A 13,383-nucleotide genomic window follows, 5' to 3' on the forward strand; every position below is an offset into this window, starting at 1 on the left:
AACACTTAAACAAAGTTGCGCATTGTTATTGAACAGTCTTGAAGGTCCTACTCTGATTCGACCCAAATCCGGGTCAGATTTGACCTGACACTTTTCCGGGTCAAAATGACACTTTTGGAGTAAATATTTCCCCGGGTCATTTTGCCCAGGAAGGTGTCATCGTTTGACAAGAAACTTTGTCATGTCGACCCAGAAAAGTGTCAATTTAATTCGAAGAATTGTCATTTTGACCAAGAGGATTGTCCGGTCAAATCTGACCCTGAATCAGGGTCGAATCCGAACCGAAACTTTAATGAACGTAACCGACATTTGCTTCATGAAATTAAGTTATCTGAATTGTTCATTATCTTGAAGCAGCTTGGAAGTAAGTTTAGGCAAATGATAAATTGACCACCATTGAGCAGTTGAGCAACAATGGAAGTCTCCCCAGGCTAAAATAATTTACTGTAAGTTATAAATATTGAAAAAAAAATACAAATAAGCAAACCAACAAACACACAAACACAATTTAACAAGCGAACAAACAACTGAGGTCAAATCGATCGACAAAAGGGTCAGCTACAACAGAGAGAAGACAAAGTTGACCTCATCTATATGCTTTAAGGATTGAAAACTGAATTAGGTATGTATCGATCATTCAGAATCTTGAAGAAATTAAATAATTTGCTTGACGTTTATTCGAAGTAGGGCCTCCAAATGTTTTTAAAAAAGAACAGCATATACACCAGAAGCCCACGGGCGGAGTGCATGAAATTTAAAAAGCTGAATCCGTATTTGTCTAAATCATCAAGCAGGCCTGCGGAAAACTGAATAATGTGAATAGCGAACCACGAAATAGAATGAATATCTCAACCACAGTCCTGTCACGTTCCGTCCTGATATGCCCGCTGGTATACGACTAATACTGAACAAGATTTATCACAATGTTTACAGGGATTTTTCTATCGACACTGGAGAGGCCGGGGGCGGTGGATTTGACACTATACGGCAGGAATCGATACTTTTCACACGAAGACATTTTGTTTTGACAATCGCAGATCAGATTTCTCTCACGCACGAGAAGTATGCATTATGCCCCTCGTAACGGAGAACGCGGGCCAAAACGGTTCAAGCAAGTTATTTGCCACAGTGTGCCTTTGAAAAACGGGTTCTCCTCACTTACGGTGTAAGTTTTATTTTATCTATCATGCCTAGAGTATGTATGAGGATATTTGGTTTGAATTGTATTGATTTGTTTACTGCGCGTGACGGTGCATCTGGATAACTCAACGGTCGACTCTGTCATCGGTTGTTTCCCGTCTACATCGACCGATCACACCTCGTCCAACCCTTGCCTGTGTGTTCCCGACTGAAAGGGCGCTCGAGCCTTTCCACCAGCTCTATGGTTGAACTCATGACTTGAAAGGTTTACTCTTAGCTTGTTACGTACCTAACTCGTACCGGGAACGCCCCTTTCTACTCTTAACGAATGTGATGTGCAGGCAAGTGCATCATTTATCTAAACGGATAATGGAAATCATCCATTAGTCTAATTCTTGTCTTTATATCGCGAGTCCAGCCAATTAACATCAATCCATTCGTCATTAACGAGACCGCATCTTGACTGTGCTCAGTTATTAAAGGGATTGGGTAGTAACATCACTATCACTGCATGCTTAACACGACGTTTGCAAATGACGTCACAGATGGTCTAACATTGCCAATTACCTTAATTGCCACAGATGCCAAACGAGTGACGCATTTAGAACACGTGATTCCACCCCGATCCGCCTAGTTAGTAAGAGACACAAGGATACAAAACCAAGCCTTTGCAGTGTAATAAACCTGCTAGCAAATAGAAAGATCAGAATAATAAAACAAAATAGTAAAATCAAATATTTATATTCAGGGGTCGAAAATACACCAATAGAAGGGAGTAATAATACTAAAAGCCTGGTTGCAAGAAAGACTTACGAGAAAACAGTGGTCTTTTAGATAGAGGACTGCTTTTTGACCTCTGTGATACAGGTTCAAATTCCACCCAGGTTCGTCAACTTCGTATATTATCTGTTTCTTTCCCTGACTGATTCTTTAGTTTTTTCTTGGAGTATCAAAGCTGAGATTTCCACCTCACCTCTAAACCTAAATTTTCTCCGAGTCAATTCTCTCTCTCTCTATCTCTCTAGGTTTCTTCAGCCTTTTAAATTAATGCACTTGCATTTTTGAAAACACCTGGTTTCATTTTGGAAATGCATTAAAATAAAGTAGGGGATAGACGGTGGACGGACAAAACAACAAACGTGAAAAAAATGAACAGGAGATTTGGTTTACACACGCACGTACGCAAGCAATCTCTCTATTGCATCATCATTATTGCAGTTCTATCGATCAATTCGGTCTAACAGCTTTCATTGACCGAATTTCAGAACAGACGTTATTTCAGAGCACCCAAAGGACTAAACCATGGAGCACTCGCCATAATATGGCGGCTGAAACAACATGCAGCCAGTATCTATGTAATGAGCTGTGACGTCATTGCATTGACCTCTCCGCATCTGTGCTACACCAGACGTGATCATAGCGGCCTCGAAATGTGAGTGAATCACATGAACCACATCTGTATCTTACATTGCATTAGCGCTCGCTGATCAATATCTAGGCAAGAAATAAACCAGTCTATATAATGGAATACATTCCACACATGTGAAGGTGGCGACACGAAAACCTGCAGCAAATAAATGTCAACTGAAATCGTATAGTTGTTGACGTATACCAGTGCGTGTACTTTGTTACCGCGGAAAATGAGAGTTTGAAGAAACTCGTTCGCTGTAAAAAAACCACAATTTTAAACACATTAATCTCACGGATCTGTGCCTTGGTTCCGCTATAATAACACTGCATTTACATTTTGCGGTGTGGTTACATCAAAGCATACAACTATCTTGACGAAACTCGTACATGAAAAAAACACAACGTCCACTTAGACTTGGCAGTAAGGTGTTACCGAGATCTGATTGTCGTAGAAATGTGTCTTTGTTGTTCCTTTAGAATTTGCTATTGGCCAGGGAAAAATCATGATAGGTTGCATAATAAGCGTTCAGGCTACTTCTGTATTACCTAACGCTATTATCCCGTGTCTGAAAATTGCAGATTCACTTTTTGTGTGCTTAAAAAGCATTCCTTGTGTAAAATATAATTCATACAAATGGGTATTTTAAGAAAGCTTAATGTATCAACTTTTATTGGCGCTCAATCTTATTATAGAGAAAGCAGCTGTGGATGTATGCTGCCACCATGCGTTTGAAGGGTCCCAATTGGCATAAGTCATGCAGTTTGAATATATCTACAGTTCTACAGTGTTAATAAGAACAATTAACAATACAGAGAAGCTGCCATTAGAGGAACAAATCCTGCTTTACCCGCAAAGCATCATTGGAAAAATGGAGATTGGTTTTGTTTGAAGAGATTGCCAGATGGTAGTCATTCCGTTGTATGCTTCTATTTTAGAATGATCATTGTGTACATGTTTTTTTGTTGTTATGCACTGAAGTCAGAAATGAATGACGGTAACAAACTGATAGTCAATGCAGGAAGTTGACCGTGAGGTTGACACGTGACCTCCTCCTGGTCAACTTTTGGTGGCGCCCTGTATTGTGAATCGCTCCTCCTAATTGGCTACACGGTCTACAATACTTCCATAACGTGGCAAGACTTAGAACGTGCGCGGTAACCTGGCGGCTCGTCTGCGCTCCTCCGCCGTAGTATCCGCTCCAGCACCCCACGGGCCCGGTTCAGCATGGAGGACCGGCGCCGCTTCTGCACGACGCTCGACCCACGGCAGGGGCTGTCCACTTTCCCTGTGGAGTCCATGCTGCCCCGGCTACCGGACTCCTCCTCTCCTTCGTCGGATTTGAGCCGGCTGCGCAGCCGGAACTGCCGGACGACCCCGTGGAAGAGCTGATCGACGTTGTGGGAGATAGCTGCCGAGGTTTCGATCAGCTTGCAGTCAAACAAGGCCGCAAAGTGCTTCCCCTCTGTGTATGAGAGAAACGAGAGAGAGAAAAATGCCCATTACCAGACTAAAAGCCACTCAAAGTACAGGGCTACCAAGGGGAAAAGGAAACACAAACAAAAGGTGCAAATAAGACTGACCCTTGAACGGTGTGCCCTCAATGAGGACAGGTTTTGTGATTTAAATACATGACAGTGAAAGTACAAAGTGACTGCTCATGCATAACACAGAGGAACAAAGACTGCCCTCAGGTGTGACGTCAGATGCAAGGGGTCTATTCACTGATTCAGAAGAAAAGTTCCATGTTTCTCCTGAAGGTGAGGAGATCATGGGACGAAGGAAAACAAGCCTCTGCCCTTGAACAACCAGATCCAAGAAGACTAAAAATAAAACCACTATGTTGACTAGTGGTGGATTCCTGACGTAACTTCTGCCTGCGCACTATAATGGCACCTTGCAAACGCTTCTAATCAAACGCAGGTCAAAAAGTCAGCACGATACTTCTTGATTCTGGCTTCAAGTTGTGCTTTATGATGCTACATCGGTAACTATCGATGCAACCGTGCCAGGCGCTCCCGTTCCAAAACAGGCGACTAGTCCAACCACCCTACGTTCGAGTGAAGTTGGACTAGAACTATGGTAAAGTATAAAGTTCGCGCCCGAACTTGCCCTAGCTGACAGCCATTTACGGCTTGTTACTGACGAACAGGCAGCGTTAGGGAAAATTAGGATGGACACCAACTGCGGTAATATGACGGGGAAAGAATGTACAGCTTGCTTAAAGACTTTCAACGAGGTTTAGCCAAGGTCGCCTCAGCAGCAACTTACTTAATGCAATCACAGGAGAAAAAAAACTGAGGAATTTAGCACGATGTGGTTGCAGTGTTGATGGAATCCAGCCTTTTTCAACCATCAAGTGTTTGTTAGATGGTACAAAATGATCCATCAGTGCGGGAAGGTTCGTGAAGTGTAGCGCAAATACAAACAGATTGTTGCTAGTCTCTAGTTTAATAAACGTTTCGTCAATACATCTAGTCGTTAAGTGTGTACTGAAACATGTGCCATGCTTATAAAGGTTAATTAAATTCATTAGTCAGCGTTGCTGATGTTTAATGTCTATAGACGGAAAAAGCAACGATCCCTTTTCCTTTTTTCTTGCATAGAGAATGTAGAACGAAAATTGACGAGGTTGGTAACGGAATTTTGACTATTACGAATCGTTTATTTTGAAATCTGTCCACGAATATTTTAAAAGATTTGAAGCTACCTTTAATTTTGCAAAAGTAGAGCACATATCGATTTGTTTTTTTTTTCATTGGAAACTTCCTGAAAAGTGAAACGTACCAGTAAATGGTTCATCTGCAGACTGGCCTGGGTTAAAAGACATTTGCATAACCGGAAACTGTTTGTTCGGATCGACAGGACGTGCTGTCACCTACCAGTGCCGTGTATATCGGGCGGGAATTAATGCAGCAAAGGCGGGAAAATCGATAGTGGACATTGTCGCATCCAGATAAAATGATGTCAATTAATTCCAAGCTGATGCAATTGTCGGATCGTTACGAGAAACACAAAGGACTAGAAATAAATATCGAGCTACTTAATGATCATTCACAAGAAATCGTGGGAACGTAAAATGTAAGAATCAGTGTTTTTTTAAAATTTTTTTAAATTTTTTTTAAATAGTTTTACTGCGCATTTTCACTGCAAAACAACTAGCCATGGTGCTGTCAGAATAACTCTCTATACATGAGAAACTGTTGTTCTATTATTGCATGATGGACTGAACCTATTTATGGTATGTCCAGTCATATTTGCGCATTATGGAGAAATGTTGCCCATAATCACACGGACAGACACGCCATACTCATCCAAATATAGACCAATGCGCTGGATTACTGCGCCAGATGGCGAATAAAGTGGTCGCCCATGAGAAAACATCGTTCCGCTTATTCCCAGTCCCATCCTAGAAGATGGTGATTGGGGCCTGACTTTTCGATTGGAAAAATTGTATTTTGGACTGAATTTATATTTAAATGAAAATTCAAAAGCATGCATCAGGCGAATAGGCCTATGCATTCCCATCAACTAGAAGGAATATCGTGAATCTGTTTTACAAAAAACCCAACTTCTAGGCCTACGTTACTGGAAAGGTTAAAAAAAAATGTTCGAAGCTGTACCACTGCTAAAGTGCCGTCCATCAAAAGTCTTCACAAATCCATCGCAAGTCAATTACAAGTAATCCAGTCCAAAGTCAAGTCACAAACTAAGCAAATGAACGAAATAATTTTTGCGTGGTTGATGTTCATTCTTTACTTGTGACCGAACTTGTGAATTGTGAATGGACCTGTCTAGGACCCGACTACAACACTGATTATCTCTACACACGCACCTGCAAAGGAGACCTCCCTGGACCTCTCCAGGTCCGTCTTGTTGCCCACCAGGATGATGGGCACCGTCTCCGTCTCTTTGGTCCGCTGGAGCTTGAACCGGAGCTCGTTGGCCTTCTTGAAGCTCCGGCGGTCGGTGACGGAGTAGACCAGTAGGTAAGCGTCGCCGTCCGAGAGGTACTGCTCTTCCTTCTCCTCAAAGTCGGCCTTAAGAGGTTGGCATCGATTTAGAGAACAAAAAAGGAAGAAGGGTTCATGAGTATACTCGTCACATACATGTGTTTACTAAACTGCGGCCTCGTCTCCGGCTTCGGTTCAGACTTCATAAAGAGTTATGCTGGTAGGCCTTTCAATTTATAGTGGCATGCAGAAAAGGGGCACAGTATTGGAACCGTCTTCTCCACTTAAGGTTAAATACAAAATGAGGTGTGCCAAAAGTTGAGACTAAGGTCCACATGCGATTGGGCCGATCACTGAATGCTCCGAAGCCACGAGGTCGAGCTTGAAAACTTCAAATTACGTCATCAGCTGGTTTGTGAGGATTTTGCAGGATTGAGGAAGGTAGGGAAAATCAAGTTTTACTCCACAAAGAGCTGGATGCCCATAGATTTTTAAATACAAAGAATGCGCCTGAAGATGCAAAAGTGGTAATATTTGACTGAAAATTGACCTCCATAATACTAGACTCTTAGTAATGGTAAAATACAGGGGAGTGTATTACTACTCTTAGTAGTTGGGGCTGACACTTCATTGTCCCTCACAAGAAAGTATGAATATCGCAAAGGGTAGGATGAGTTGGCCCCCTTGCCCCCACTTGATACGCCACTGATTTGTCATTGTGTTTCTGCTCGTTGGGGGATTTGGGAGGAAATATTGCACTGCTCATTGCAATACGAAGCAACAAAGGGCACCGAGTTTACCGCCCGATTGTCTCATTCAAGTCAATTCCCTCATAAAAGTCCTTTTGGGTAGACTGGAACCCAAGGTGAAGGCGAGGTACCGATGAAGCAAGGTGGGAAATACCAAGAGCGCCAACCCTGACCCTCACCTAAGATGGATTGGTCTTCATCGATCAAGTCTTCTAGCCAGGAAGACGGGGGTCATCAGGATGCAACAAAAGCGTAGCCGATGTTCACCAAGCGCGATTCCGGAAAAGCCGAGCGATAGACGAGTGTGTTTAATGGCCATTGACTGGACCATATTCTTGCCTCATAATCATGTCAAGTGGATATTGTAGTACAAGGAAGCGCCATTTGGTGAAATGACGATACCACGAAAAGCCGATTTCTGAAAATTATGTCGATTTATATAGTTTCGTATTACTCAAAACGTGTTCCGCGAAGTGTCAGGGCCTGAGAATGGATAAAAACCTGTGGAATATAGTTTCAAAAGTATATTTCCTTGGATAGCGACAGTGTACGATTTCAATTCATCTCATGACAGAATAATATACGTTGCAGTCCTTTCATAAAAAAACTTATCAAACACGCGATTCAATCCCATTGTTAGGGGGGAAATGAATTAAATGTACCCGTGTCTGTAATGTTTTGATAAATGGAACAAAAGCAACATCAGGAGGTTTAGTAGTAATTAATGTGGAACACTGTGAGTCAGAATTTAGTTTTAAAAGTTTTTTTTTTGTTTTTTTAGGAAACTGATTTTTTTTCCGGCCACAACTCGCTTTCAATATACCGTTTTCTGCTGCGTGTCAACGGACATCAGAGGTCATCACTGGCATGAGAACGACGAAAAAGACGCTGGACGGGAAATTGTTCTCATAACCGGAGGCAAAGGTCTCTAATAAGGAGCCGTCGAAGGAGAAGAAAAACGCTTTTTAATATTCCGTTCGGGTTGTGTGTATCCGCCGATCTATCTTGTGTGTCAAGGCCTATACGTACGTGAGTTCTGTGATCAAGATATTGAACATACGTGGGTTTGTTTTCACCTTACGAGTTCCTTGGATGGTAATTCTATATGGAGACAGTGCTGTGTGGAACTGCGACACGACGCGAGTGAGACAATTGAAAGGTCTTCAACCTTTGTAAGTGGTTTCGAACGGACTATACTCCCTGGAATGAAAGATGATACTAGAAGGAGTTATCGGAAATTAAAGATGGCGCATAATGCATTCAACAACTTTCCTCACCTGGCCGTAAGAGGGCGTGTCCATTATGTGTAATGTCGTAATCTGCCCATCGATCTCCACTGTCTTTTCGTAGAATTCATCCTCAGGATTATCTGTAAGGAAAACGGGAATAGATTTGAGAGATCTATTAATAAGAGGTTTATTCCGAAAGAGATATGATTTTGGAAAACTTGACTACACAAATAGAAATCTCGGCAAAGTATAGGTTTGTTATGGTTGATATCGTTTAATTCCTTCTGTGTTTACTTTGTTGTGTTGCTTGTAGCTTGGGTCCTTTCTAACAATATCTTTACATTCTTTCAAAGAAATGAGGGGGGTCACCAGCCCTTTGTTTAAGGAATCAGGTACAGACAAACACTTCCCTTACATTGAAACGAATTTACTAAGCCGAAGGCTGCTGTGAACAGACGGTTATAACATCCTGTAAATACATGTTTCTGGTTACCTTCAGGCAAAGCTATGTCACATCGCCATGCCCTGGATAGTACATGAATGTTTGACAGAGCATTCTAAGCCTTTTAACCTTCCCACATTTTCGTTGCTCGCGGGTGGAATCGGTTACGTGGCTGGCTGCCGCGTGATTAAAGCGTATATCATGCGCTTGATCTCTCCCCGTTCAAATACGATTTCCATATTAAATAGAAAAATACGAGCAGTTCGAGTTCAAACGTCTGAGATGCAATTCGAAAATAAGTATATGTAAAGCAAGATTCTTTACTGCAACACCAGCGGCGTGCTACCAAGACGCGGAAGTTGTTTAGAGTTAAACCCTAATGTTGCAGAGAGCTTTACAGTAGCCGTTTATGGGTGATCAATCACAGCGGCCAATGTTTAGTGACAGTCAGGCCGGAGCCATCTGACGTGCATAATCATAATCCGTCGGCAAGCCTTAAAAAAAAATGACGCATAATTTCTGGTCGGGATATCAAATGCTATCTAACCCCGATAGCACCGAACTCTATACCGGCATAACACCCGCGTTCTGCACACGCGTGTCAAAGCTATTCACGGAAACGAAGATACAATGTATAAACGTTAGGCATTACTTCCCGAGTGTGCTTGTCCGCTGAAGGATCAGCTTTTCCGAAGAGAGAAGTCTGAGGGGATGGAAAAAAGTATCTTTTAGGAAGGTCCCTAAGGGGTGATCCTTAATCAATGTAAGTCGTGTCACATTACCGTCTTGTCGTCCTGATCCATTCCATGCGCTTACATGGACAGCTCGCCGCAAACATTGAACCTGCTCAATGATTCTACTGTTACGAGTGGCGCGTACAAAGTTCAGAAGATGTAGGCGTACAATTGAAACAAGATCATTTGGATAAATACTGTGCCTATAGGCTTCGAGCAGTGAGTTCTGTGGGTGTCATTCTAACAAGCCATCGTTTTGATTTCATTTCGGAAAAAAAGAAGGACATAGACAAAGCTGGAATCTAAGTTTTGTCAAAAACAGACAAGCAGACACAAAGAATGAAATACTTGAACAGGGTAAAACACTACGATGACAACGACAAACAAACTGCCATATATGTTGTGGTCAAAATGTCGGAGTTCAATTGCAGTAAATGTCCCTGATATCCGTGGATTAATTTCGTGATATTTTCAAAATGACGCATATCCATTATTTGCTGAAATTCCATTTGGTAGGTCTACTCATTGGATCGTTCGAGGAGCTCAAGTCATGTTCATTTTACTTTGCTGGAATATTAATGGATTTAGCATGAATTGTTATATAGCCTCCCAAAGGCAGACCATGGAATTTATGAATACGATTGTGTTGCTGATTATATATGTAAAGCCTATGCGTAGGCATGATCAGACAACACAATATAACAAGCCAACGAATCAAAACATGTTTACAACTTACAAGTTAGCAACATGCTCTCTTTTGGAATTTTATAAATGAAATAAGGTAAGATCTGGTAGTCTACTTAAGCCACACAACACCAATTAAGAGCACCCTTCCAAAATCGATGCCTTTTGCAAACCTGTTACTCAGTTCTTGCACACAGTTATCGGATGATACGTCACTTGAGGGCGCCCTAGGTGAAAATAATTTTGGTTATTAACACAATCCCGAAACCGAGTTCAAGACTTTGGGTCCCAAAAGTAAAGGACATCAATTTGTTAACAATTTGTCCAAGATCGATGTAGGAAGCGAAAGTTATAAATCATATCTGGTCTTGTGTCTCGAGGGTAGCCGATGGGTTGGCTTGTCGAACCGACCGAGATAGTCCATCCTTGACGCCAATACGGCGCTCCGCTATACAGCGCACGGATTTTAAGGCTTGATATCGATTCTCGTTTCTCGGAAGATTGTGTCCCCGGTGATTTTGTTTTCACCAGCATCTGATGTTGAATGTGCGGCCGTCTTAACCTTCTCATATAGCCGGCCCTCAGGTGTGTGTAATCCTATAGGTTTCCATCAAACCACTGTTTGCGTATGAACTGCACTTGAAGAGTATATGTTGCGATTGATACTTCTTTTGTCCACAAGAGAAAACCTGCTTTGGCTCAGTGGATGTTTTTCAAGTTGTTCTTGTTTTTTCAGATTCAGATGTCCACTTTCTCAGTTTGGAGAGGACTGACATACTTTTAAGGATCCTCGGTAAAACGAAATAAAACTAGTTAAGATAACAAGGTTTTAGGTTAACACTTTAGTCCTTTCATCTTTCGTACCTAATGTTCAATTATTTTAGATAAATTTGACCAATAAAAAGCGGAAGCTTGCCCGAAAGGCGCTCTGGACTGTAAAAAAAAGTTATCGTTATAATTTTTTAAACGGTCAATATATAATGCGTAACTCACAAAACATAATTCAACAGTCTACGTAATTCACAGGGGTCTTGTTGAACACATCATTTTGATGACGGTTATATACTTTCGTCTTTCCTTGACATCCCCTGTTCAATTTATCACAATTTTTAATGTCAGAAGATGTAAAATAAAAAAATAATATAATGTTCACGTGTTAACACTGAATGCTTCCAGGTGGTACCGAAATGGGAAAAAATCCCCAAGTACAAGTAAACAATAAATGAAACAAAAACCAAACCCAAACAGATTGAAACAAATGGAATGAAAGGTATTCCCCTTGTGCATTCCCAGCAAAAGTGATACTAAAAAGGTCTTCATGGAAGAGGTTTGGTTAAAAAAAACATGGAGCTTTGATTCATGGGCTGTTTTAACACTAATTTACACAGACCAGTTGGCATCGAAATGAAGAAACATGTGCACCGTCAAAGGACGTGTCAACAAGATCATCTCTCACGAGACATTTCCCATTCGTTGAATTCTACAAACAAACAGACTGTTCAGTTAGTCCAAGCGTCAATCGAATCAAATGTGATCGTGCGGTGCAGATGTTCCCAAAACGTGTACAACAGCGAGTTGCCTTGTACACACGTTCCGCTATAGGACGTGAGATAACGCTAGGCATGTAGCATTTTCAAGGGACACGTTCCGCGGATGATGACAATTTCTGTCACTGGTCTGTGCGATTTCAAATGTTATCTTCAAAGCATGCCACGCTGTGTGTACATTCATATCTGGCCAAATCGTGCCGCTGAGGGTATTTTGCACAGCATAACCCAAGCTAGTCAAATTTATATAGGCAGCACAAACATTCTAAACAGTTTATAGTCTGATTGTGGCAACCTGGCCATCATCGGTCAATTCTTTGCAACAAAGTAGTAGGTGGCCTCATCTGTTTCGTTCGGTGCAGATGGAATTCTACTTGGACCCATTTCAGCACGTAGAGACCCGCATATAAGTATTAAAGTCACACTGATCCCGTTTTCTTCATGCTTCCTTCTCGTTGGGAAATGTCTGGAGTAGATTTTGCCAGTCCATGAGGATTTTTAAATTAAAATCTATCTTCGTTGGCTGAGAGCTTTCCACCGCCTGCTTTGGTGAAGATATCCCCTAATCTCATTTTCCTGATTTAAAACTATACAAAGATACCTAAGTAATCCTGGCCCATAAAGTCGTTTATTTGCCTGTTACTTTACAAATAGGTTAGAGTAGGAAAATATTTTGTGTACGTCTACATGGCTACATGAATTTGATAACAACCCTAGTGTTGATTGAACCTTTTTTTCACAGCCTGGGAACTGTACTACACCAAGATTTTAACAAGATCTAAAAACGACCGATCGAATAACAACTTATGTCGTGTTATACTAATGTGGCTTTTTATATTGTGATCAAATTCAAGTCAGAATTTGTTTAACAATAAATTTCTACAGCACAATACTCCGCTCACAGATCTGCATTAATAGCCACAGCGTATTAAATGCTTCGTTTGACGACATTAATTAAGAAAAATGAAATCAGTCAGGAAGCAAAACAAGTATGAGAGATGTTAGTTTAGTGAAACAGTTGTGATTAAGGAACTATAGAACTTTAAGGGAAATCGTAACATAAATGCAAATATATGGCGATATTGTTTTAAATTAATTTTTCACGAATGTTCAGTGCAAAATGTAGAAAGCTGAACTTGAATGTTTGAGCTCCAGTGCGGTATACCAAAATCGTCGAGCAGATGGTCTTATCAAGTGGCGGGGTTTCAATTTGTCAGCGTTGGTCTGGGCGCTACTCGGAGGTCGTTTAAGGAATACTTGTCATGTAGCTAGCCGAGAACTACCGCCGAATGTTTGCAGTGTAACACGAGGAACGGCAGCAAAGGATCATGTGACGTGATTACTCTCTTATTGAATGTCATATAACAAAAAAGGCTGGTCTGGAAAATTAGGATCATTCTCTGACTCCTGTCAAATGACATCATATCTCCATAATCTAATTTCACAATCTATCAATGCGTCTGGTTCTATTTATACAGTTAATTTTTTTAGATTTTT

At 41.3% G+C, this 13,383-nt stretch overlaps 1 protein-coding gene across 1 annotated transcript in view; it reads right to left on the reverse strand.

Annotated features, from left to right (window-relative positions):
• Positions 1-3,505: 3,505 nt before the first annotated feature.
• Positions 3,506-13,383, reverse strand: part of LOC119738321 (ras-related protein Rap-2b-like) — a 28,619-nt gene continuing 18,741 nt past the window's right edge. Inside the window, exons 2-4 of the mRNA XM_038213168.1 lie at positions 8,528-8,619; positions 6,384-6,588; positions 3,506-4,013 (exon numbers count right to left, since the gene is read on the reverse strand). Of these exons, the coding sequence (XP_038069096.1) occupies positions 3,664-4,013; positions 6,384-6,588; positions 8,528-8,619 (647 nt within the window). The 3' untranslated portion in view covers positions 3,506-3,663. The remainder of the gene's footprint in view (positions 4,014-6,383; positions 6,589-8,527; positions 8,620-13,383) is intronic.

This window comes from Patiria miniata, unplaced genomic scaffold (genome assembly GCF_015706575.1).
Source record: "Patiria miniata isolate m_02_andy unplaced genomic scaffold, ASM1570657v1 HiC_scaffold_3, whole genome shotgun sequence".
Lineage (NCBI taxonomy): Eukaryota > Metazoa > Echinodermata > Asteroidea > Valvatida > Asterinidae > Patiria > Patiria miniata.